The sequence below is a fragment of the Garra rufa genome, chromosome 5, assembly GCF_049309525.1.
Source record: "Garra rufa chromosome 5, GarRuf1.0, whole genome shotgun sequence".
Taxonomy (NCBI): domain Eukaryota; kingdom Metazoa; phylum Chordata; class Actinopteri; order Cypriniformes; family Cyprinidae; genus Garra; species Garra rufa.
In genome coordinates, this window is record NC_133365.1 from 52132509 (window position 1) to 52154419 (window position 21911).

General features: G+C 33.2%; 2 protein-coding genes across 2 annotated transcripts in view; one reads left to right on the top strand and one right to left on the bottom strand.

The window, feature by feature from the left end:
• LOC141335365 (target of rapamycin complex 2 subunit MAPKAP1-like) overlaps positions 1 to 21911 on the bottom strand; it is a 575213-nt gene that overhangs the window by 286046 nt on the left and 267256 nt on the right.
• The window catches only part of LOC141335362 (ras-specific guanine nucleotide-releasing factor RalGPS1), a 178172-nt gene that overhangs the window by 47002 nt on the left and 109259 nt on the right, over positions 1 to 21911 (top strand). Inside the window, exons 6-7 of the mRNA XM_073840798.1 lie at positions 8590 to 8679; positions 12828 to 12920. Coding sequence (XP_073696899.1) covers positions 8590 to 8679; positions 12828 to 12920 — 183 coding nt within the window. The remainder of the gene's footprint in view (positions 1 to 8589; positions 8680 to 12827; positions 12921 to 21911) is intronic.

A 21911-nucleotide genomic window follows, 5' to 3' on the forward strand; every position in this document is an offset into this window, starting at 1 on the left:
GCCAGCAGACTGTGAACTGTGCCACAAAACCATTATCAACCTGATGGCTCACAGCTTGAAGACTTAATATGTGCTGGAAATACTGTTAACAGCTCTCACTTGGGCAGTTATCCAGCCTGGTGCTCCTCTCCTCCCCAAGCTTGAACTTTTCCACCTCTCCATTTTGCTCATGTTGAAGGAAAAATAGAGATGCGTGGTTGGCCAAGCACCGCTGTGATCTCATATTAGGCGACGTACATCTTGTCATCTTGTCATTTTGCATGTTGTTGACATAGGGCACATGCTGTTATGACTCCAACAAATCATTTACCACTCCGGCCAACAGCGAAAATCACTTACTTACACTGATACATGTGACAGGCCAAGTTGCTTTTGCACTTAAAGGAATAGTTCATCTAAAAATGAGGAAAATAGGCTGACAATGGGCTCACCCTCGGGTCATCCAAGATGTAGATGAGTTTGTTTCTTCATCAGATTTGGAGAAATGTAGCATTACATCATTTGCTCACCAATGGATGCTTTTCAGTGAATGGGTGCCGTCGGCTGTTAAAATCACCATAATAATCCACACCACTCTAGTCTATCAATTAGTGTCTTGTGAAGCCAAAAGTTTAAGACGTTTTTAACTTCAAAACGTTGCTTCTGGGCAAAATACAAGTTCATAATCTGTAATAACGCTTCCTCCAGTGAAAAAGTCCCTCTCCTGTTGTTTCTCACAATTAAAATTCACCAACATATTTGTTTTGAATGGTGTTTGATCTGTGTAGATTTCTCTCCTGAATCAGACCACAACTTTTTCCACTTGAAATTATTTTATTGTATTGTAATATTTTTTATTAAATATTATGATAGTCCCTATGTCTCACTAGTGGTGACAAAAAAAGCGCAAAATTATATTATAATATTTATATTATATAATATTACATTTTCAGCAAATTTACATTTTGGGGTGAACCTGTTTCTTTAATAATTCTTTTAATTCATTTTATTTTTATTTAATTTGTACATTTTAATTTTAAATTAGAATAAATTTATTAAATATATTTTTCATTTTCATTATTGTAATCATTTTTTTATTGTCACTAGTGGTGCTAATACACAAAAAACACTATAAATTACAATTTCAGTAAATTAAAAAAAATTAGGTGAACTGGTTTAATGCATTTTATTTTTAATTATTTAATTACTTTTTTAATTTAAGATAAAATTATTGAATTTTATTTGTTTTTTTATTGTAATTTTTATATTATTTTATCGAATGCATCAAAATCAAGTTATTTTATTATATTATATTATATTATGCTACATTTTTGGGTGAACTTATGTACATGTAAACACACTATGATAGTTTTTCCATGTAGTATGAGGCGACATGTCAAGTTTACCCATTATTTGTATAGTATTTCTGCCAGTGAGTTTTTTTTTTTGTTAGTTTGTTTGTTTGTTTTTGTTTGTTTGTGTGCAATTGTACAGAGCCTTTTTTAAATGTTATGTTCTCCAAAAACTTCCAAGTTCTCCAGCCTTCACCTTCAGCAGTAAAACTCAACTCACACGCCTCGTAGGAAATATTTGTGAATGACTTTTGTAGATGGAATGAAATTTGACGTTTAAAATGTTTGTTATTCAAACTTGGTGATGCTGTTGGATTAAAATGCTCAAGAAGCCATTAATTACGAAACCAGAAGGAAGTTTGGTTTTCAAGATAATTTAGCATTTGACCATAAATTAATCTTAACTAAATTTGCGGTTTCAATGTAGCGCTTCCAGTTCTGCTTATTTCTGAACTTTCAGCCTGGAATGGATTTGATTTTAAATCCGTCTCTTTAAATCCGAAGCCTAATTAGATTAACTGGTGTGTCCCAATTTTTCATATTTACAATTATGTAAAAGTGCTATAAAAGTGCGAAGCAGACAGCAGATGACCCACTTTTACATTTATGGCGTATGTTTAATGAGACGATTTGTTCTAGATTTTGAGTCAGGGGTGTGTGGAAATTACATAAACGCATCAAGTTCCCTGCTGCACATTTTCCGTTTGAAGCGGTCTTCGCTGTGCAGCTCTCCTCCGAGTCAGTCTCCCAGAATTCCTCCTATCTTGGCTGTCGACGTCGTTGGTTTTATGACATCATTAAGCCGAACATGATGAGCTGGCTTACAGACCTTCGGAAAGATGGAGCGGCATTGAGACATTTCTTGGCCACCCAAGAGCATCTCTCGCTTTTTTGATGTAGTGTAAAGGCCCCTAACTACCAACCTCAAGCCCTAGATCTTGCAAAGACTCTAGAGAGTATGCAGTTCTTGCAATAATTCATGCATTACTATTACTGTTGCTCATGCTAGGTAGTGATTTGGACAAACCTCTGACTGCAATCTTAAACTTTGGCTTGTCACTTAATCTGAATCATTTGTGGCATCAGGGTGACGAGTTTTGCGTGCTAAAGCATGGTTGCACAATTAATCGAAATGAACAGAAATTGTGATTTGGCTTTCATGTGAGTTATTAAATCATAAGTTGTGATTTAATACAGTAAATGTATGCACTGCGTATTTTGGAGTGAAAATGCAAGCAGCTCATGTTTCATTTATTATTATTATTATTATTATTATTATTATTATTAAATATTATTTCTTTATTCTGCAGTGAAATATAACAATTGTAATATTTATTGTTTTTGGGTAATATTTTTATTTAATAAAAATGTGTAAACAAGCACAATTATGTAAATTAATCACATTTTGTAAATCAGTTGCATTTTTTAGAAGATGTCAAATAAAATATTATATATTATATTATTTTTGTTTTACAGTAAAATATTGCAATAGTTACATTTATTTGATTGTAATTTGTATTTAATAGTAGCAATAATAATAATAATAATAATAATAATAATAACACTGCTAGTATTAATAACTATTATTATTTTAAATCCATATTGATATATAATCGCAAAACTTTGTCCAAATTTTGCAGGCAAGCACAGCAAAACATTTTTGTTAAATAATTTTTTTGCAAGATGTAAAATAAAATTATTATATTATCTTTGTTCTTAAATATGGAATTTTTATTTTACAGTGAACTATTACAGTAGTAATATATATATTAATTTTATTTTTATTTTTATATTTAATTTTATTTTATTTCATCAACTATTTTTGCTATGCTATGTAATGTAATGATGTAAAATCCAAGTATTGTATTATTTCTTAAATATTATATAAATATATTTTATTTACAGTGAAATATTACAATAGTTATTTTTTAATAAACTATAATAAATAATAATAAACTATTGTTATTTTATATTAATATTGATAATTGCAAAAAGTGGCCAAATTTTGCAAACAAGCACAGCAAACCAAATTATATTATATTATATTATATTATATTATATTATACAGTGAAATAATACAATGCATTTATTTAATAATTTTTTTTATTTCATAGTAGCAATAATAATAATAACCATTTATTTTGCTATGCCATGTAATGTAAAGATGTAGAATAAGTTTTATATTATTTTTTTTAAATATTGTGAAATGTTACAATAGTTATACTTTTAATTAATTTTATTTTATAGTAGAAATAATAAAGATGATGATGATGCTAATAACTTATTATTGTCATTATTATTACGTATTTATGTATAATCACAATTTTTTTCTTATTATATCACAAATTATATTATTATGCTATATTGTTATATTATATATTAAATTTATTTTACAGTGAAATATTACAATAGTAATATTTATTTTTATGTTTAATTTAAATATAATTTAGTTTTATTTCATAGTAGCAATAATAATAATAATAATTTATTTTTGCTATGTAATGTAATATAAAGATGTAAAATAAAAATATTGTATTTTTCATTTTACAGTGAAAAACTACAATGGTACTTTTTTTGTAAATTTTATTTTATTTCATAGTACCAATATCAACAACAACAGCTACTACTACTATATTATTATTATTATTATTATTATTATTATTATTATTATTATTATTATTATTATTATATCAAAATTGATACATTATTAAATTGTGCAGCCCTGGAAACAAGCACAGCAAACCTGAATTATTTTAAAATCATCTTTTACATCGCAGTCACGGAAAAGTCTTGCAGCCCTACTCGAGACACCTGCTAAATATCGTCCAATTTGTCCATGTGATAAATCATCTCTGTATTTTTAGTGAAATCAGGTGAGCAAAAATGGAAACATTGTACTCCATCGCCATGGCAACTGAGCAAAAACTTCACCCTTCAAAACATCATAGCGCCCTTTGCCAGTTCATTATTTATGGATCGGGAACAGAAGCTTTCAGAGCCGTTTTGAAGGTGTTATGGATAGGAATGAACCAGATGAGCTCACCCTCTTTCGTGAAGGGGGTCGCAGCTCTACGCTTTGCTGAAACCCACTTTACAACCACTTCAGAAAAAGACCCGTCATCTCCGAGCCAAGAAATGTAAGCGCTGTGCCATTTCTCCACAGGTTTCTATACCAACCAGAGCTCTTATAATGTGTAAATGATTTGATAATGAGCTATAGGCTATGACATCATTGCACATGGTTTATCTAGCAAAGCGACGTTCGTATATTTTAACCTAACACAGCTGCCGCGCTATGATACGCCCGTCCTGTTCCCTACAATTGCTGGAAAACTTGACTTTCTGGCCTACATTTTTGAAGCTCATTTTCTTTAGATCATAACTCAGTGACTATGACTCAGGCGTTGTGTGTTTATCTTAATAAAGATGACACTGAAGTGTCTGTTAACATTTAGAAGCGAAGGAGGGGTAGTTTTGGGAATTTAGTCAGGATTTGATTCATTAATGAGGGGATAACATTGAATAAGCCAATGAAAGCCTTTCTGGCTCACACTTTTTTTTTTTTTTCTTCTTTTTTTGGTGTACTTTACTTTTGGAGCCACACTGAGATCACAGTATTTCTGGAACTGAACCATATAGGGGGTCTTAAAAACTTTTCTTATGGTATCTCCATTTTGAAGAACCCAAAATTGCTTGAATCACAGGCATGTGATCACAGAAGTGCTTTTTCCCATTTTTGAATGGTCACCTTTGGCATATAGTGCCACAAGGATTGCTAAAGTCAACAGATTTTAGTAGTAGTCCTACCAATCTCTGTGTAAAAATAACAATGATGCTGGCATTTTTCTGAAGTCATTTTTCACTTCTGAGCCAAATTGCAGAGAGTAAAATGTCATTTTGACCCCCTCTACAGAACTAATCTGTAAATATTCATCCATGACATTGAATATTTTGACTTTCATCACTCTTTGTCTTTCTTTTTTGTTTGTATTTTAGCCAAAAACAAACACATTTTTAAATTTGTTTAATGTGAGACAGAATGACCGAAAAGTCACGTAGTTTTACTACAAATATTTAATAGTTCACTAATGGAGCCACATTGAGATCCATATATCTCTGGAATTTAACCATAAAGGGTCTTCATAATTGAGATACTAAAAGAAAAATCTGTTAAAAACCAAAATCAAAAAGGATATTAATGTATATAATACTTCTTGAATTACAGACATGCCAAATTTGGGGAAAAGTGTTTTTTTTTCCCATGTTTGAATGGTCACCAATGGTATATAATGCAACATGGATTGCTAAAGTCAACAGATTTTACTAATAGACCTACCAATCTCTGTGTAAAAATAACAATGATGCTGGCATTTTTCTGAAGCCATTTTTTTACACCCTCTACAAAATGGTGGATTGCTCATGACATTTAATATTTTCGTCACTGTTTATGTTTGTCTTTCTTTTTTGTTTGTCTTTTAGCCAGGAAGATTTTGAAATTTGGTTGATTTGAGACAGAATGAGCCACGGTCTTAAATTAAGATACCGAAAGAAAAGCTCTCTAAAGAACGAAAATCTTAAAGGATATTAATATATATTTAATACTTCTTGAATTATAGGTGTGCCAAATTTGGGGAAAAGTGATTTTTTTCCTATTTGATCGGTCACCATTGGTAAATAATGCAGCAAGGATTGCTAAAGTCAACAGATTTTACTAATACACCTACCAATAACAATAACTCCGTGTAAAATAGTGCATATGTTGCTGCCATCTTCTAATTTGCTGTAAATTGCAGGTTAATTGCCATTTTGACCCTCTTCTACAAAATAGTTGATTGATCCATTTTGGCTTTCGTCACTAATTATATTTGTGTCTACAGAACCTTCAAAAAATGTGGTTAATTTGACATGGACTGACCCTAAAGTCACTCAGTTTCACTTCAAATGTTTAAGTAATTTAAACCCGTCTTTAATCAGTTTTTTTCCATTGTCAAACAGCATTGGCTCCAAGCAACATTCCCATTTAATGACTAAAGATGTCTAGTGACTCATAAGAGTCATATGAGTGTCTTGTGTGCATGTTGTGTGTGGAGAAAAGGTCTTGTTGAGTCCTAAAATCTGTACCAGACCCGAATCACTTTGTGTGCAAATTTTGTATGTATGCAAAGCACCTTTATATCAATCACTTGAGCTTCCATTTCATTTGCTCATGCTGTCTATGTAGGCAGTTGACAGCAAGGCAACACATTAGGATTTAAGAAATATGGCTTGTGTGTTCTTATACATTAATTCTAAAGTTTTGTTTATTCCTTCAATTTAATGTTTTTTTTTTGTTTGTTTTGTTAAGGATGAAAGCCAGGGGCCAAATTTATGGTTAAACAAGTGCCCTTTTTCTCCATTGTGTTGCTTAAGCTTTAACTTCCTGAGGGTCGATGGAAAAGACATCATTTGCTTGGACGGTTCAGTCCATATATTCTTAGTTTACAGATATATTTACTGTTCCTCAGGGAGTTCTGCGGCCATTTACTGGTTGCGAGCAGGTTGACTGTTTTCGGCCTATTTTTTCCTCTGATAAACCAGAAAAGACCAAAGACTTGTTTTAACCACATTTGTGAGCTTGGAGCACAAAACCAGTCTTACGTAGCAGAAGTATATTTATAGCAATAGATAAAAATACATTGTATGGCTCAAAATTATTAGGATATTAATTTTGATATAAGATATTTTGTAAACTTCCTACCATCAATAAATCAAAGCTTAATTTTTGATTAGTCATATGCATTGCTAAGAACTTCTTTTGGACAACTTTAAAGGCTCAATATTTAGATTTCTTGCACCCTCGGATTGCAGATTTTCAATTGATTATTTAGCTTTTAGAAGATGTATAAATCTCAATTTCTAAAAATGTACCCTTATGACTGGTTTTGTGGTCCAGGGTCACATTTTATATGCTTTAGGACATTGGACATTAAATGTTGACTTTTTAGACTTAATCATAGATGTCTCTGCAATTTTTATTATTTTATTTTTAAAGTGTGTCTAAGCAGATCCCCATTCTGTTGAAAGCAATTTACAAAAATGTTACAAAATTAAATTTTCACTCAGAAATTCCTAGTGAATTTCAAAAATAAATCCAAAGAAACTGCAAGTAGCAATTAAACTTAAATTAAGAATTAAACAAGGAATTTAAGTAGAAAGACTCAAATAGTATTTTCTTGTAAAACACATTCCAATCTTTGTTTTATTAATACTTGCTATATATATTTTTTTTATTTTTTTTATTTTTTTATTTTTTTATTTTTACAGTGCTTACATACAGTGCCAGTTTTTTTATTATTATTATTTCTCAGACATTACATAGTTTCTTGAGTTTGTTTCCCCTTGCATGAAATTAAATCAAAGCTGCTTTTGAGGAAATTGTTGAGGTTTGTTACCTGACTCCAGTAATGTTGTAATGGTTCCCTAAGGCTGAAATCTTAAACTGTTTACTACAGTTTGAATCACTTAGGCATCATCTGCTTTCTAATTTTGTTATTTTCTCTTTTTTTTTTTTTTTGGCATTTGCTTGTGTTAGAGTCTCTGCCATGTGAAGTCCAGGATTCTGTGTTTGCCATACAATTATAATCAGAGGAGAGTGTCTCATTTTTCAGTCATTACATAACAACACTTTTCCTCTGTCTCATTTCCAGCATTTTTGTTTTTGTCCATCAGAAATGGTTTTTCCACAAGACATGATTTGAGTTTCCCTTTAGTGAAAAAAAGTTAAATCGCTGATGAAATGTTGACTTATTGCTGTCCTGCGACGTGACCTCAGCTGACCTCTGCTTTTCTCTCTCTTTCTTCAGTCTAGCTCTCTTATTTTGGTTTGGATCCTTCTATTATTTGCATATGAATTACTTATTTATTTCTATAAACATTAATATAAAATTAATTATAAAATATTTATTTTCCTCAAATCAATCATGTTTTATTAAACATCCCTTCAAATTTGTTTATTTGTTAATTATTTGAAAAGAACACCTTTCCATCATAACATGCATATACTATCTAAAACACCCTGAAAACATCCTAAAACTATGCTAAAAATCACTCTGAAGTTTAGCAAATGAATGCACATTGGCATCATAGTAGTAACTTTTGTGCAATCCAGCACTTTAAACGTTTTATCATATGACATGCTCATTGTTTTTCAGTCATATTTATGAAAAATGAGTCTCTTTTTGCACATAAACTTTTCCCACTGTTTTCCTCATCTCTTCAGGTGAGCTTCTGGTTAGTACGGGAAATCCTGACCGCTCAAACCCTGAAGATCCGTGCCGAGATGATGAGCCACTTCATCAAGATCGCAAAGGTACATCAGTGAACAGCTGCTTACAAAATCATACTCTTTTTGCATCAATATAAAACAATATTACTATTAGGAAAGATCACTAATCCACCAAAGCTATCATTCTGTTCTATGATGGTCACAATAAACACTACAATGTCATATGCACCAGTTTATTAACAAGGATATTTTTAAAGGGATAGCTTATGTTATGGTGCGTGCTGGACAAGACGAGACGATAGACAATATTCAAACAAACAAGATATCTGATATAAATCTTCAAGAGGAACAAGGCAGGAACAGATCTTCACACACGGAGACAACATTAAGGACCGACACTGAACTCAAGATCCAAACAGACTTATAAAGGGAAACTAATGATTACATACAGGTGAAGGGAATTCGGACAAACGAGGGCTAATCCAAAGTACAAAGATCAACGGGGGGAGACAATGGGAGAAACCAAGTACCAAAACAGACATAAATGTGACAGCTTACCCCCTGAACATCAAAGATGTAGGAGACTTTTTCTTCAGTAGAACACAAACAAAGATTTTTAACTCAAACAGTTGAAGAACTGAATAAAGAATAAAGCTGAATGTTTGAGTCTGACGGTTCACCTCATTAGTGCGCACTACAGAGGGATTATAATACAGTATGTTCCTGCTTTGAAATGAGGTCGACTGGCACACTAAATGATCAACAAAGCATGTTTATTTAGTTTTATTATGTAAGCACGCATCGATTTTTCCATTACTTTCCACAAAGTGCTTAATAAAGTCAAGCCAACGCTGAAATTTACAATACATAAATGGAAAGTTTATAATAAATGCATAATTTTTTTAAAAATTTGATTAGTGCTATTAATTTTGGTATTCATATCTATATGGTTTGGATTATAGAAATGCCACATTAGGGCTAATGAACTAGCGGTCAGTTTTATATGCTTCTTTGACTGATTTAGATTTTGGCACTTTTTGTGCAATCCACAGTTCATGTTCATACTTTTTCTGGCAGTTGTTAATCGAACCTCACCTGGTGTTGTTTAGGTGCACCTTAAGATGTTTTTTTCTCATTTTGCTGTTATGTAAATCTTAGCAGTTAAGGTGAATGTGTGCTTTCTTCTACCTCGGTTTAAAGGGATGGTTCACCCAAAAATAAAAATTAGCTTAAAATACACTCACCCTCAGGCCATCCAAAATGAGTAAATGAATTTTTCTTTTCTTCACAACTGATTTGGAGAAATTTAGCATTACATGATTTCCTCGCCAATGGATTCTCTGCAGTGAATGGCTGCCGTCAGAATGATAGTCCAAACAGCTGATAAAAACATCCCAATAATCCACAGCACTCCAGTCCATCAAAAAGCTGTGTGTTTATAAGAAACAAATCCATTATTCAAATGTTGTTGTTTTTTTTACTTTATATCATTGCTTCCAGCTATAATACGAGTCCTCGATTTGCAATGTTGGTTTCTCTAGTGAAATACCTGTCTGATCTTAATTAGGAGATAAATATGCAAAGATCAAGCTAGTTTCCAAACCAAAACAACTCTAAACAAATATGTTGGTGCATTTTTCATCTGGACAAAGCGTTATTATGGATTATGGAATTTTATTTTGTCAAAATGTCTTAGTGATGGATTTGTTTCTTATGAACGCACAGCTTTTGGCTTCACAAGATGTTAATTGATGGACTGGAGTGGTGTGGATTACTTGTGGATTATGTTTTTGTCAGCTGTTTGGACTCTCTTTGGACTCTTAATTCTGACGGCACCCAATCACTGCAGAGGATTCAATGGCGAACAAGTGATGCAATGCTACATTTCTCTAAATATGTTCTAATGAGGAAACAAACTCATCTTGGATGGCCTGAGTAAATTTTCAGCAAGTTGTCATTGTTGGGTAAACTATTCCAATTTTGTCAAGTGCTTTCTTTTATCACAGTTTACTAAGCAGATCCCAAAACTTTGTTATTGTTTTTGGAAATACACAAGTGCCACAGCAACCGCACACTTCACTTTTAATGCAAGTATGAAGAGTTTGATTTAGTTTTTTGTCATCTTAATCTTGATAATTACTCTGACATATGTTTGCCCACCCTTCATCTGGATAAAGACAGCAGTCAAAGAGCCCTTCGCTGTACTGTCTTCATCTCAGCAAACTCATCAAAACAAGCCACGTCAGTGAAGCGGCTGGAATATCATCCTTCAGATATCGCATGACTAAATCTCAGAGGAACACTTGCTGACAGAACAAAAGCTGAAAAACTCAGATTGTAGTCATCATGTGTCATGGAGTTGATCGGGGCCTGCCAAATGTGCTGAAGCGAGCACAAAGCAGTTTTCCATCATTCTAGAGTTTGCTGGGTCTTCACTGTGGGAGTAAATGATGAAAGCAGGTCCGTATCCTACTGAAGGTCACTGTCTTTTAGTGGACGATGTCCAATCAGAGAGCAGTAACGGGAGTTTTGAGTGTGGGCGGTAGCTGTGACATCATCTAACCTAACAAACAGACTATAGTTCTTGTCTGCTTCATTAGACGTGCATTGTCTGCGTTTTCATAAGCTGCAACCCAACCATTTATGAAGTGAGAACTTTTCATTACATACATTTTATAGCAAAACATGATAAAATGCAACCAGTAAATGAAGCGGTTGCCATATAAAATGTAAACTTTCACTGCAATTATTTTCTTATTCTCTATTTAGGGGCCAAGCACCAAAGGTGCGAAGGCACCTATTGTATCCGTTGGCATTCCTATTATTCTTCTTCCATTCTTGAGTCTATGGAGTCCCATAGAAACGCTTGCGGGAAAGTTGTGTAATTTGGCACACAGATGGAGGACTGTCTCAACATTAAACATAGAAAGTTTGGAGTCTCTAACTCAAACTCTCTAGCACCACCACTTGTCCAAAATTTTTAATAGTTTGAAAAAAACTACTTTTTAGAACTTGTCCTAGACAGTTTGTCTGATTTTCACCTAAATTGGCTTGGATCATCTTCTGATCATTCTGGCAAAAAGTTATGGAATTCAAGTTGGTTAGTCAAACTGTTCTCAAATAACACGCAAACAAATTTGACGAAGAGCGTGCAAAAATGGATATGAGGCTATTTCTCCGCAACGGTTTGGTGTATTAAGACCAAACTTGGTGTGTGTTATTAAAACCATGACCTGAGGCTACTTGCACAGCTTTGGCACACTGCCACCTAGTGGTCAGTAGATATGAAAAAACTGGTATGAATGGATTCGTAAAAGCATGCAGGGTTGAACCATTCCCCATGTCAGCCATTTTGGATGTCAGCCGTTTTGAATTTAGTTTTTTTTTAAATATATTTTAATGAAACTGGTCTCAATGTATTCTTTGGGTCATGCTGAGAACATGGATACAAATTTTGCCATTGTCAGCCAAACTTCCTGTCAGCCATTTTGATTAATGTTGAAAACCTACTTTTTCGAACTCCTCCTAGACCATTGGTCTGATTTTCACCAAATTTACTCATCGTTTTCAGCAAATGTTGGCAAAAAGTTATGGATTTCATGTCGATATATGAAATGGTTATCGTTTATCTGATTTCACCAGAATCGAGTCAGATCATCTTCAGACTGTGCTGACACAAAGTTATGGATTTTGTTTCGATAGATGAGACTGTTTTTCTGTAGCGCTGCAACAAATTTGAGCCATGATGCAAAAATGACTCTGAGGATGTATCTCTGCAAAGCTTTGACATATTGTCACCTCACACTGAACCAACCACATTAATTTGATAACAGCGCCACCTAGTGGTCAAAAGTGCTAATCCAATAAATAATATTACTAGGTTGTATTTATTTTTATCCATTTTGACTAAAATCATCTTAAAATGGCTTCAATTTCTCATTGCTCCTGATGTTTGCTGCCTTGCTTGCCTAAAGCTTGGCTCTTTAATTGCTGCTTGCAGCTACATTTTGTTTTGTTTTCCATTACAAGTACCTAAGTAATCTTTCTCTAAGTGATTTATGATGATTTAAGAATATTTAAATATTTGTTCTGGAAAACCAGACGAAGTACTGAAGAAGAAATCATTTTTGGTGCAGTGTTGACTCTCTTGTGCTTTAAACACTCTTTTTGTGGTTTGTGCATTGAGTTTCTGAACTGTTTAGCAATTCATCACTTGCTTCCTATGTCCACAGAAACTTCTAGAGCTGAATAACCTTCATTCGATGGTGTCGGTGGTGTCGGCATTGCAAAGCGCTCCCATCTTTAGACTGAGCAAGACCTGGGCGGTAAGAAACGCACTTAACATTTGCACACATTTAGTAAGCTGTCTGAATGACAAAACCCAAACCTGCATCCTAAAGGATGGTGTTTTCTTATTTACTTTATTTAATGCATCAGAGACTGTCCTTAACAAATGGTTCACTTTCGGCTCACTTCTGGGGATGGTTTTGTCCTCACTGTCTAAAGCCAGACTCATTGGAGACCTCAAACCTTTGGCTGTTTAATCATAATGTCTAACTTATACAAATGCGTTGCTCATACATCATGGTAATTATGTTTTCCACACTTTTCCCACTTAGTCCTGTAATTATTTTTCCCTGCTCACTTTGTAACTGATGTTTTTAATGCAAGCGCCTGTCATTTCAAATGGAAAGTTACTCTTTAAAATCTGACTTTGTGAAAAGAAACCTGGAATCCAAACATAACACTTCTCTCATCCTACTGTATACTGTATGGTTTTCAATTAGTGTGGATTGCAGAAAACATTAGTCATAACTAGCGATGATCCCAAATGAAAATTTTGGATGAAATCTGAGTTCTATAGAAAACCATAAGCCAAAAAGCACTCATTTTAAGGTAGCCGCTGTTTGAAATGCACTTTATTTCAAGGGTACGTTTTTTTTATGTTTTTGAAAGTCTCTTATTCTCACCAAGGCTGCGTTTGTTTGGCAAAAAAAAATCAGTAATAATATTATAATTTAAAATGGCTATCTTCTACTTTAATATATTTCAACATGTTATTTATTCCTGTGATGCAAATCTGAATTTTCATCATCATTACTTCAGTCTTCAGTATCACATGATCCTTCAGAAATCATTTAAATATGCTGGTTTGCTGTTCAAGAAACATTCCTGCTTCATATTTTTGTGGGGAAAAAAATCAAAAGAACAACATTTATTTAAAATGTCTTCATTGACATTTTCCAACATAAAAGTACTCATTTATTTAAAAAACAGTATTGCCTCTATACTTTTGAATGATAAATTTGGTAAACCCTTTAAAGCTCAGTAATGTTTAAGGTCATCCACACCAAAGAAGGATAAACTGAGTCAGTTTTACTGTATTTTGCATCATTCACTTAAATGTGTTTTGGTTTTGCAAGACCATTATTTCTTGGATTTTTATCCGTTTGCATCTGCATCAGATTAAAACATAACAGTCAGACTGCTGTTCTTAAACATTATTGCATTATTGCAAGACATCCCATTCTGGTATTCACAACAAATTAAATTGACAAAAGTGATTTTATATACATAGAAAGCATATTAGACTGCAAGTAAAGTGTCTAATGTTTCATTATATTATAATATAATAATAATTATTATAATTAACATTTATTGCTTTGATACTTGAAAACCCCCTTACGTCTTTAACCCATGTATAGAATATGACGTCATGCATTATGTTGCAGTTTCCAAAAAGCCGGGCCAGCTGGTCAGCAAAAACTTGCCAAAACAAGCTTATTTCTCACTTTTTATGTCTCCATTTTGGAAATCTGTCAAGTTTAGGTATGCATGTGTGATCAGGCTGTTCTTTCTGCCACTATCGATCAGGATGATCATGAAAACAGCAGGGCTTCACGCTTAAACTCTTCACTCCAGATCCCAAAAACATCCATCAATTTTTGTATTTTGTCACCGTTTCTAGTAGATGTCAAGAAATTACTGTTTAATGCCAGATTGCTGGGTCACGGCTGCGACATCCAGTGCTTTTGTTTAAGTCTGGAAGCATACGGAAGCTTTAGAGATTGAGGACTGAACGTCTGGGTGCGTGTTTTTTGGCACTTGCCGTTGGATCCTCTTACTAGTCATATCTGAGGCCAGATGACCACTTCCTCTAATAATGAACAGATGTTTAAAAAATGGAAAGAAATGATGCTCTTAGGATGTGTTTGCCATTAAAACAGCGGATGAATAATTTCCTGCACTCTCTTTCAAAGAACAGTGTGACCTTCGAAGTACTAGAAATGTGTTTTCCGCTTGATTTTGGCCACCGCTCAATGGCTGGGCTCACTGTTTGCACCCTACTGCCCTTTAAAGCAGCATCCAAATTAAAATAATACCTCTATAGGTGACCAACAGGGTTGTGAACAGAGCTGAATTTAGAATGCATTTTTAAATTTCAATTCAGTTTCTGATTTCGAATTTGAATTTAAGCTGACAAACAAGAAACAGAATTCTCATTTGAATTTAAGGAATTGCATTTAAAATTTGAAATAAATTCTAAATTTTAAGTAAAACAAGCAATTTTTTTTCTTTAATCCACTTGACAAAGTTTTGAAAAATAGTTTAAAAAGCTTTAAAAATGGCTTGAAGAACAGAAAGAATGTAGTGGGGATTATACACTGCAAAAAATGCTTTTCTTACTTAGATTTTTTGTCTCGTTTCCAGCCAAAATATCTAAAAATTCTTAAATCAGGAAGGATTTTCTTGACAAGTAAAAATTATTATCTTATTTTTGGTAAAAACAAGTCAAAATGAAGTGAGTTTTTGCTTGAAACAAGTTAAATAATCTGCCAATGGGGTAAGAAAAATAATCTAGTTGTCTGCTTGAAATAAGATTTTTTTTTCTTACCCCATTGGCAGATTATTTTGCTTGTTTTAAGCAAAAACTCACCTAATTTTGACTTGTTTTTACTAAACACAAGATAATAATTTTTACTTGTCTAGAAAATCCTTCCTGATTTAAGAATTTTTAGATATTTTGGCTGGAAACAAGACAAAAAATCTAAGTAAGAAAAGCATTTTTTGCAGTGTATAAACTACCATTTAAAAGCTTGGGGCCGATACGATTTAAAATAATAAAGTAAAACCAACGGAAGCCTGTTTCCGACACACAAAAAAAAGATAATTGTGACTTTTTTTCTCAGTATTGCATCATACAAACTCGCAATTTGGCCTTTTTTTCTCGGAATTGTGAGATATACACTCGCAATTGCTTGTTATAAAGTCATAATTATAAGATATAAATTTGCAATTGCGAGTTATAAAGTCGGAATTGTGAGATATAAAGTCAGTTCTAAATTTTTTTTCTCAGAATTGCGAGAAATGAAGTCAGAACTCGCAATTCAGACTTTTTTTCTCAGAATTGTAAGATATAAACTCACAATTGTGAGTTATAAAGTCAAATTTTTAGGGGGGAGAAAGACTGACGTGTTAATATCTTACAATTCTGACATAAAAACTTGCATTTGCTCGTTATAAAGTCCGAATTGCGAGTTATAAACAACAAAATAAACAATTGTGAGATACCAACTTGCAATTCTGAGGAAAAAAAAGTAATTGCAATATAAAACTCGCAATTCTAAAAAAAAATAATTCAGACTTTATTTTATCAAAATTGCGAGTTTTTATTTTGCAATTTTGACTTTATAACTCGCAATTGTAAGTTTGTATCCTAATTCTGAGAAAAAAAAGTCAGAATTGCAAGTTTGCATCATGCAAAAAAGTCAGAATTGTGAGATATTAAGACTCAATTACCTTTTATTATTTTTATTCAGTAAAAAGGTAATTGCAACTTTTTATCTCACAGTTCAGTTTTTCTTTTTTCCTCCCAGTTTGGGCTTTATTTTTCTGAATTGTGATAATATAATCTTGGAACTGCAAGAAAAAAGTTAGAATTCCATTTGTAATTGCCTTAAAATTTAGCCAAAAGATGTCTTTTATGTAATATTACACTCCATTGGTCTGATCCGTAATGTGTCTTGCACTCTGTGACTTCAAAATGCTGTGTTTTTGGTATTCCGCTAATGATTTTTAGCTGCAGGTTTAGATCAGTGATACTTGCCTCTGTGTTGGCTGCGGATGGTGCCAAGATCAACTCTGCAGGCAGGTTTATGGCCTTGTGCATCCACCTTAGAGGAACACCAGGGACACTTTGTCCTTTAAAAGCCGCTCCACAGCCGTCGAGAGGGTCTGTGGCGCCGGAGGTTTGGCGTTGGTTGAGGTGACGTGGATGGGAGGTATTCAATTATGCACGGATTAATACTGTAAATATAAACGTATCTGATATAATGTGAAGCCCAGATTCATGTGTAATACGCACAGGATTGCGCATAAAATAGGATGTCAAGGGAGCAACAACAAAATATGGCTTCGTGATTAATTGTTGTTCAAAAGCTCAAGGCTCTGGCTATGTACAGGCGATAATGATGATAATGATGATGTCACATCGAAAAATCTCAGCATGTGCCAAAGCAGGCATCACCGATGCTGTTCATTCTTGCACTATGATCTCATTATACTTGGTGCATCAGTTTCCAGGGAAAAGTAATTAATCTGTCCACACTTACAGGGAAATTCCACCCAGAAATGAAAATTGTTATCATTTGCTCACCCTCATTCCTCAGTTTGGGTGTAAAGTACATGAGTAAAAAACAAATTAGAGACCAAAAAAACAAATCGTATGTTCTTGTCGCCGTTGCAACAGTTTAGAACAGAATCTCACTCTACGTTAGATTTATGACGTGCAATTACACTGCTAAAAATGCTTTTCTTACTTAGGTTTTTTGTCGTCTTTTTAGCCAAAATATCTAAATATTCTTAAATCAAGAAGGATTTTCTAGACAAGTAAAAATTATTTTGTTTTCAGAAAACATAAAGCTAACATTTAGCTTAGAACAAGCAAAATAATCTGCCAGTGGGGTAAAAAATAATAATTTTGTTTTCTGTTTGAAATAAGATTTTTTTTTTTCTTACCCCATTGGCAGATTATTTTGCTTGTTCTAAGCAAAAACTCACTTAATTTTGACTAGTTTTTTCTGAAAACAAGAAGATATTTTTTTACTCGTCTAGAAAATCTTCTTGATTTAAGAATGTTTTCAAAAAAATGTAAGAAATATTTTTTTTGCAGTGTAATTAAATGCACTACAATTCAAAACGTTTTTTTTTTCTCTGAAGAATTTACGTTTATTGAGCAAGGATGCAAATATGACAAAGTCATTTGTAACGCTACAAATAGTTTCTATTTCAATTAAATGCTGTTCTTTTGAACTTTCTATTCATCAAAAATGCTGAAATAAAATGCATCATGGTTTCAGCAGGACAACCATTTTCAACATTGATAATGATCAGAAATGTTTCTTGAGCTGCAAATCAGCATATTAGAATGATTTCTGAAGGCTCAAGGACACTGAAGACTGGAGTAATGATGCTGAAAATTCAGCTTTGCATCACAGAAATAAATTATGTTTGACAATATATATAAATAGAAAATATTTATTTTAAACTGTAATAATATTTCACAATTTTACAGTTTTTACCATATTTTTTACTAAATAATACAGCTTTGGTGAGACTTTATTTTATCATATATAAATCTTACCGCCCCCAAACTTTTGAACTTTTTTTTATAGAAATATTTATATTTTTCTTTCAATATCAGAGCATCCATTTATCAGTAAATTACTCTACAGATTTATTTATACATACTTATCCCAGGTAACATGTCTTTTATTGTTGCCATTTATTAATAGCAATTACATTTTAATTGATTGACAGAAGTATTATTTTAGTATTATGTATATACCATTATAGTTTTTAATAATATTTTGAATTGTTTTATATTTTAATTATTCAGTTACTTTATGTGCTTTTGTCTTTTTTATTAGTTATATTATATATTTAATATTTCTGACCCTAGGCCGCAAAACCAGTCATAAGGGTCAATTTGATTTTATGCGTCATCTGAAAGCTTAATAAATGCTTTTCATTGATGTATTGTTAGGATAGGACAATATTGGCCTGAGATGCAACTATTTTAAAATCTGGAATCAGAGGTGCAAATAAATCTAAATATTGAGAAAATCACCTTTAAAGTTGTCCAAATGAAATTCCTAGCAATGCATATTACTAATCAAAAATTAAGTTGAGATATTTACAGTAGGGAATTTACAAAATATCTTCATGGAACATGATCTTTACTAATCCTAATTATTTTTGCCGATAATTTTGCCAATGCAATGTATTTTTGGCTATTGCTACAAATAATAATATATTAATAGCCCTGATTGACAGCCCTACTTTAGCTTTTTAGCTCAGTATCATATCTGCTTTGGTTTGATTAGTGATTTAAAAACTAACGGCACGTATTAAACTGGCTTGTAACTCGTCACACACCGTGTGTGCTACATGAATGATACCTCAACCATCCACGATGGTGAAAAGTGAATTTTGGCAAGCAATACTGGAGAAAACAGGAAAGTATTACATGGTAAGCTAACAAAGTTTACAGCCCATCTGCAGGTATGAGCTGGATGTGGTTTGACTATACTGTATTGAAAGCAGCCCAAACCTAATTAGTCCTGAGGGACCAGTAGCGCTTGTTTTATCCCCCAGTTACCAGCAACCGATGCGTCTTTCCTTGCACCTGCTCTCTCAGCCAGAGGCCTCCGGATGCTTTGCCAGGTCCTGCAGACATTTTCCTGTTCTGTCAGCCCGTTACAGAAGCTTTTTCAGTGGTTTTGTTGCGAAAGGGTAATTTCAATCCCGACTGTTGTTTAAAATAGTAATGTCAAACGCAGAAGAAAGATTATCAAGTGTTCTCCGGTAGGATTAGCTTGTCGTTCGAGAGCTTTTCAACAGCTGGCACTGAGAAAATTGATTGGAATCGCAGATTGAGAAAATACTGGCTAATATTCGATGTTAGGCATGCTTGAAACCACCTGAAACATGGTATATCGGCTTTCAACACCCCAAAGCCCAGAACTACCTCTAGCAAGACCGTTTTACCAAAACCTTGATTTAGATGAGCTCTGACTTTTACCAGAGGAAATTCTGTTAGTTGCATTACAAGCTACATTGATGAGGAAGGTCAGAGTTATGTAGACAGTAGGTTTATTTATTTATTTTTGGATGCAAGAAAGTCTCACTCGCAGGTACAGATGGTCCCACGGTTGTCGTTGGGATTCGTCATGGGTTTTGATCAATGAGCGAATATCCTGTCGGACAGGTAGACGATCTGCAGAGTCACTTTTGTTGGTAGAGCAACAAATGCCTAGAAATGCCTAGATGGTGCACTTATGTTTTATAAACTTGAAACCAAATTAATCTAAAAGTGTGACAAAACTGTGCAGTGCAATAGCAGAGCAGGACTTTTCGTTTCTTTTCATTTGTCTAGTGATTTTTCATTAAAAAGCTTGTTTGATTGTTTGAAGTGTTCTTCCTATAGAAACCTGTTTACAACAGAATCATAATAATTAAAAAAAAAGGCAATTCTGAGTTGATATCTAAAAGTCCTGTCTTTTTTTCAAATTTGCATGACATAAAAAAAGTCAGAATTTAAACTTGGAGTCTTGACAGAATTTCAAAACGCAGAACTTTAAAGGGAAAATAAAGTCAAAGAATTCTGAGTTTATATCTTGCTATTCTGACTTTTTCCTCAGAATTGGGAGAAAAACAAAATCTGAATTGTGAAATATAACTGTGCGATAAACGATAAAATACCATAATACGACAAAAGCATGATATGAAGTCCATGATACAATATTTATTACAATATTAAAAAAAAGAGAAGAATTGGAAAAAAATTAAAAAAGTATACATTTTAAAGTTAAATTATTCTAATGCACTTTGAGAGTTCAAAATTAAGAGCTCCAAAGAAAATCTAAGTCAGAAAAAAAGTCAGTGCATTGAAGGGTTTTAAAGTTCTTTTTTTATTTTTGATATATTGTCTTAATTGCATTCACACTGGTGTTTTAGAAAAACAAACAAATTAGAATATAATAATAATAATAATAACAACAACAACAACCGTAATAGCAATGTATTGTAAAACAGTTGCACTGCAAAATAAATGAAAATAAATATTTCATGGGTATTATTTTCGCTTTACACTATAGTAGGGAAATTACAATAGGCCTACTTCTTTCCTAATTTCTACTCTTCAAAGATATTTTGAATTTGGACTGCATTAACGGTACCCATATAAACCACTAGTTGTCAGCTATTATTTTTGACGGAAATCTCCAGCTTCAGTGAAAACAGGCTTACAAAAACGCCTATCACTACAAATCTAGTGAAATGCTGTAATCATCTGCCACGAAAATAAAGCATAACTGGTGGCCGTTGCATTCCCAAACATGTGCTAAACTCACAGCACATGCGATAAACAAGTTCACTGCATTCTTTCACTGTGAACGGAGACATTCTGTGGTGCGAAAAACACCGGTTTACAAGCTGATCGCCTCAACAATGTGTGCACTTCACTTTGAAACGTTCAGCGAAAACAGACAAGTTTAATGGACCAAAGCACAACTTTACTAATCTTTAATGTTAAAATAAGAAGTTTAAATATATTTTTAAAACTATCATATCATCATGTGACCAAAATAATATCGAGACAGTTTTGCTATAGCGATATCAAAATATTATTGTGCAGTTCTTTCTTTATTTGTTTGCCTTTCAAGCTAGTTTTTTTTGAAGCTCATATTCAAATATTGTCCACTTTTAAAATTCAAGGGTAATTCTTTCTACCGCATTACATTCATATTCCAATTGCAATTCTGCATCCAGTTTGTTACTTTAATTCAAATTCACAAACTGAACCATAATTAAAAAGTCCATTTAATTCTGAATGGAAACATATGCAGAAAGTTACAAAACAGATGATTTAAGACCAGTGTCAAAGTGATGATGTCAGTCTTCATCCTGCACTGCTTTCTCTCATCTGGACACATCTGTGAGAATGTGGTTTGTTTGTGGACAACAGCTTGGCATTCAGCTCCATAGTTTTAACACAACATTCTGATGTCCTGAACTGCTCCCTGAGCAGCTGGACTTCCTGTCAGGCAGATGTCAGGTGGTCAGACTGGGCAGTAAGACCTTCTCCATACTGACTGTCCACTTGTACTCTTTATACGGCCACACAAAGGCCACAGAAACACTGCAGCCAAATTTGGTTGCTCTAGTGCTTTATCCTGCTGTCAGTATCAATGATCAATATCGTGCTATTGCGATATCAAAACTATAAATACTATCATGATCACATGACGATATGA